The following is a 5,197-nucleotide window of genomic DNA, read 5'->3' on the forward strand; positions in this document are numbered from 1 at the left end:
GAGGGGGTGTGTCTGTACTGGAATGGGGGATGGGGGTGGAAGAGAGGGGCGCCCCCTCCCCCTCTGTTTCACTCCCCCCCCCCCCACTCTTGAATGACGGTCCATGTAGCCAATCCCCGAGGCAGAGGGAAGCCGGGTCCAGGGGGCGGCCAATGGTTCAGCGGGGGGCGCACTAGGGGCGGGGCTGGGGAGGGGGCGCCTCGGACCGAGGGAGGGGAGGGGACGGGAGGGGAGGGGGCGGGGCCCGGGGCCGCAGCTTCTGCAGTGGCGGAGGCGGCGGCGGCAGAGGCGGCAGTGGCGGCGGCAGCCATGGATCGGGGGCTGCAGAGATCCAGGTATGGGAAGAGGGCAAGCCGCGGGCGGGGAGGGGGTGCCCCGGAGGCTGCTGTAGCCCCCTTGCAGCGCCCAGAGTGCGCAGGATCTGCCCTAACTCCTGAAGACCCTGGTCAAGGGGCGCCCCCTTCTGGGCCGGTTGGAGAAGGGGACCCCTGAATCAATCCCTCCCAGACTTTTGGGAACCCCCAGGAGTGGGGATTCACTCCCCTTTCGAGTCAAAGGGGTGTAGTCGTCGCCTCTTTCCCTCAGATTGGAACGTCCCAGGCTTGGAGTTGCTATGGGTGGAGCTGAAGTCTGGCTCACCTTGGAATTGCAGGACAGTCTTTTGAGCAGCTCCCTGGGTCCCCCAGGGGGAAGAATCAGGACTTTGCCCTACTTAGGACCTGGAAGGATGAGGTTCCCCCCTTCCCATTACCTGGAAATCCCGCCTAGAGCAAGGTATACCCTAGGTATGGGGTCCCTAGAGGAGGCGGCTGCTATTTGAGCACCCCTTGTAATTAGGGTGAAGTCCCTTTAAACAGCTGTCAGGGAACCCCATAAGGGAATAGAATCTGGGTGGAAGATTGGAATCTCCCGCATTACAGCCAAGAAGGCCAGATTGTCCTTCCCAAGTTCCTCACCTTTCTGCCCCCACCCCTACGACCAGCTTTCCCAGGAAAGGTAGGACTAGCTCTACGACTCGGGTCTGTGGGGACCCTTGGACCAGCTCCCCGGGATCCCGAGGAGGGCAGTTAAAGCACCGCGTTAGTGTCAGGGATGTGGCCCATTCCTGGTCCCCCCAACAGTCTGGGGGTCTGAGGCATAGGAATTTCTGAAACCCTGGACCTAAGGGTAGATAGCAGAGCCTTGCCTTGTCCCTCCAGGTCAGCTTCTCCTCTAGGGGCAATGGGGTTTGGGGGAGGGGGTGCTCAAAGCTAACTCTATAACGTAGCAGGTGCAGCAGAATGGGCCTGCCATAAGCCAGATAGTGGGGTACCTGGTGTCAACAGCAGCTTCCCCAGGGGGTCCGGTGACTCTCCAGACTCCACCTCTTTCCCCTGTGCTTCCTGGACTGCTTAGATCTCTTCCCATGTTTTAGACATCCCCGCCCCTACTGTCCACCCTTCCCTCCCCCCATCCTGAGCCTTGGCTCTCACCCTGGCAGGGAACACCCCCCGGAGGGGGGAGGCAGACTTGGCCCCTCCCCTGGGCGCCCGGGCCTGGCTGGGTGCAGCCCCACCCACCCTGCGTCTTGGCTGAGCTGGGGTGTCTCTTCCCCCCAAGCCACCCCGGAGCCCAGCCCCTTCCTGTACTGTCATCCACTCCCCCCCCTTCCCCTACCCCTTGGCTGCCACCACCCACTCACAACTCGCACTCAGGGCCAGGAACGGCTTGTTCTCTTCTGGCTTTGTTTACCCCCAGCCTAGGCCCCCTGGACGGATGGGGATTGGGGGCACAGGCACCAGTGTGGGGGGAAGGAGACCAGGGATGGTCTTGAAGGCTGCCCCGAGTGGTGGGGATCCACGCAATGGTGAGTGGGCCCTGGAGAGGTGGGTGGATTGACGGTCCCTTTTTTTTTCTATTCTCCCTCCCTCTTCCGAATGGTAGGTTCCTCCTTTGGGTGAAGAGGGGGGCATGTAGTGAAGGACTCCCTAGTAGGCACAGTGCCCAGGGAGCAGGCTTGGCACTGATTGCTGGGAGGAGGAGCTGCCACCCAGGAGATGGGGATCCCCTGGGGTACCCATCTTCTTCCTGACATACTTGGAAAAGGATGTGCCTGCCGATCCCCTTAACCCTGTCCATGGGGATGAGGTGATACCTATCTCCGGAAAGACTGTAGGGGTATCTAGGACACCTACCCCACCCTTGGGTATTTTCTATAAATCCATTAGTGGTTCCCCACTGTCTGGACTAGGAGCTAGCATAGAACCCCTAAAGCCCTGGGCCCCAGGAAGTCAGCTTAACACCCACCCTCTCCTCCTTGGTCTTTGGGGCCAGAGGCCAGGGAGCTCAGGACTGTGAGGATGCCCCCTCCCCTCCCTTTTTCAGTGGTCTTTTGCCCCAAGACTCTTGTGTTTCTGTGGGGGGAGGTTTGTCTTTCCTTGTTTGGGGCTGAGTGAGAGGCAACCCCCTCCTTGCCCTTCCCCCCTTTCCCTGGCCTCTGCCAAGGGCCTCCCTGACCCCGCCTCCTGTTCTCAGCTGGAACATGGGGAGGGCGATGGCCCCCCCAGCTGCACGTCCCAGCTGGGCACAGGGCCAAAGAGGCGGAGAAGGGCCAGGCTGGGAGCCAGGCAGGGAGACCGGCCAGCCTAGGGAAGAGAGGAAGCCAGGGCGGGGCAGAAAGGGGAGTGTCTGGGAGAACTGACAGTAGGATGGGTGGGTTCCCTAGCCAAATGGACCCAGACACCCAGACCAAATCATGAATGGGTACGCAGAGGCCCACGTGGGTACCCATGGAGGCATGCTCTTGCCCAAGGCCACTGACATTCAGCCATTGACTCAGGATAGGCCCAGGAAAGGAGACCCAAACCCTTGGGGGAGATAGAAAATCTCTCGAGGTGTGTGTCTGTGTGTGTGTCTGTGTGTGTGTGTGTGTGTGTGTGTGTGTGTGTGACGAGGTCAGCAGCACCTTGAATCTGGCACTGAGATTCTCTCGGAGGCCCCTAAGAACCTAGAATGCAGATATCAGTACCGGGAGACCTCTGCGAACCTAGAACATGGTATGTCAATGCTGGGAGGTTCTTCAGAACCTAAAACATGACATGGCCACTCTGGGAGGCCCCTGAGAACCTAGAACATGGCCTGGCTAAGCTGGGAGGCCCCTGAGAACCAGACTATCAGAGCTGGGAGAGATTTCAGCCCAGAGATCTATTTAGTGGGCCCTGTTCCTTCCCCTCTCTAAGGTTACAGTGTATTTTCTTTCTTCACAACTGCCTTTCTTAGATACTTTGTTTCGCTAGCCTAGGTCTGATTGTCTTCCTTTTCAGAGAGGAAACTGAGGTAAGATTTCAGGGAGGTATATGACTTGTCCAAGATCACACAGCTGCCTAGGGTCCCCCAAGGGTCTTCTACTCTCCTGCCACCAGGCCGAGCTCCTTTGACCCCATCCCATCATGCTCCAGGGCGGTGAGGGGGGGGGGAACTGAGGCCAAGAGTGAGGTCCCCTCCCTCCCAGGGGTCTCCCATCTCATCTCCTCCCACTCCCATTTTACATATTAGGAAATTAAGACCTGGGAAAGTACGATGTCTTCCTCAAGACCACTCAGGTAGTAAGTAGGTGGCTAAGCTCGGTTTCCAACTCAGATTGTGACTCCCAATCTAGCCCTTTATTGGACCATCCCTCCCAGCCTTTCTAATTCTGGTTGTGGGGTGCCCCTCCTCCCTGCCAGGCCCGCAGCTGCCAGAGGGGGCAGGGCCTCCCGGCTTGTGTTGCTGTCCCAGGTCCTCCCTCCTCCCTTCCTCTACTGCCCTGTTCCTGCTTGTCTGGGGCCCCCCTGGCTCTGGTTGTCCCTCCCACCCCCACCCTCTGGGCAGGAAAACAAACGGTCAGAACAGAACAGAATGTCCTCCCAGGAATGGGGGCCTCCTGGCCGCCCACCACAGAGGGGAGGGTGAGCCAGCTGGAGCTCCCAGCCCCACCCACTTCAGGCTAGGGGAGGCCACCACCCTACCCCCTTTCTATAGTAATCCCAGACGAGTGGGAAAGAGGGATTTTTTTTTCCCCTGGAGTCTGCCCTGCTGCCAACTCTGAGGCAGAGTGTCCCCGCCCTCTTGGACTAAGGAGGAAAGTAGTACCCTGGCTCCTGGGGCAGGACTGAGAGGGGCACCCACAGGGTAGGACCCCAGGATCCCCTCAGCCTGCACAGCCCTTGATGTTCAGGTTCTGAGGACCAGACTTGGCACCCTCACTCTGCTGCTGCTTCTGTATTATATCAGTAACCATGAACAATTTATTCCTACCCTCTGGGTCTCAGTTTTCCCATCTTGTAAAGGCAGGGGACTAGATTAGAGAAGAGCTAAGGCCCTGTCCAGGTAGAAATTCAATGATGGAAACTCATTCTAAGCTCCTTTCAAGCTTCTTTGGCCACACTGATTACAGGGGGTTGGGATGTTAACAGCTACGCTGAGGATTTGGCAGGTACTTTGCAGGCTTTATTTCACTTAATGCTCACAACAGTCTTGTGAGAAAGGGGTTCCTGCTCTCCCCATTTTGCAGATAAAGAAACTGAGTTTGGGGAGATTAAGTGACTTGCCCAGGCTCACCCAGGTAGTGAGTGATTGAGGTGGAACTTGAACCCAGGGCATTCTGACCCCATGCCCAGACAGAGGTCTGCTAACCCCAGCCACTTCTCACCTCCCCCAGGGATGGGGGTTTGTCTTCATTGCTCTTCCAGCTCCTGGCTCTGCTAAAAAGGAGATGAAAAGAGTGGGGGCCTCTCCTGAGACCTACAGGAGAGACAGCCTCTTCCCCCACCCCTCCTTCCCAAGACCTGAGACCTTTAACCCCGTCTTCTGGGGCCTCAGTACCTCCCCAGGGGCTCCTGGCTCACTGCCAGCTCTGGGACCTCTCCTGGTCTAGTAAACAGCAGATAAGTTAGGGTGTGGAGTTAGGGCCAGGCAGGGAGCAGAGTGGACAAGCAGATAGGGAGAGGAGCCAGAAATCCAGGTGGCATGCACTGGGACAAAGACAGGTAGTGGTATGGGGGAGGGGGGAGAGAAAGACAGCAAACAGCAGATTTCGGAAAGTCCTTAGAACAGAGCATAAAATGTCGGAGTTGGGAGGGCACTTAGAATAGAGAATGTCAGAAGTAGGAGAAGGAAGTACTTAGAATGGGGAATGTCAGAACTGGGAGAAGGGGGTGCTTAGAACAGAGAATGTCAG

General features: G+C 57.9%; 1 protein-coding gene across 1 annotated transcript in view; it reads left to right on the plus strand.

Moving 5' to 3' along the window:
• The first annotated feature begins 230 nt into the window (after positions 1 to 230).
• HIF3A (hypoxia inducible factor 3 subunit alpha) overlaps positions 231 to 5,197 on the plus strand; it is a 24,241-nt gene continuing 19,274 nt past the window's right edge. Inside the window, exon 1 of the mRNA XM_069088238.1 lies at positions 231 to 335. Coding sequence (XP_068944339.1) covers positions 310 to 335 — 26 coding nt within the window. The 5' untranslated portion in view covers positions 231 to 309. The remainder of the gene's footprint in view (positions 336 to 5,197) is intronic.

The sequence above is a fragment of the Petaurus breviceps genome, unplaced genomic scaffold (genome assembly GCF_028583685.1).
Source record: "Petaurus breviceps papuanus isolate PSGF00001 unplaced genomic scaffold, PetGlider_PUasm1.0 185, whole genome shotgun sequence".
NCBI lineage: Eukaryota > Metazoa > Chordata > Mammalia > Diprotodontia > Petauridae > Petaurus > Petaurus breviceps.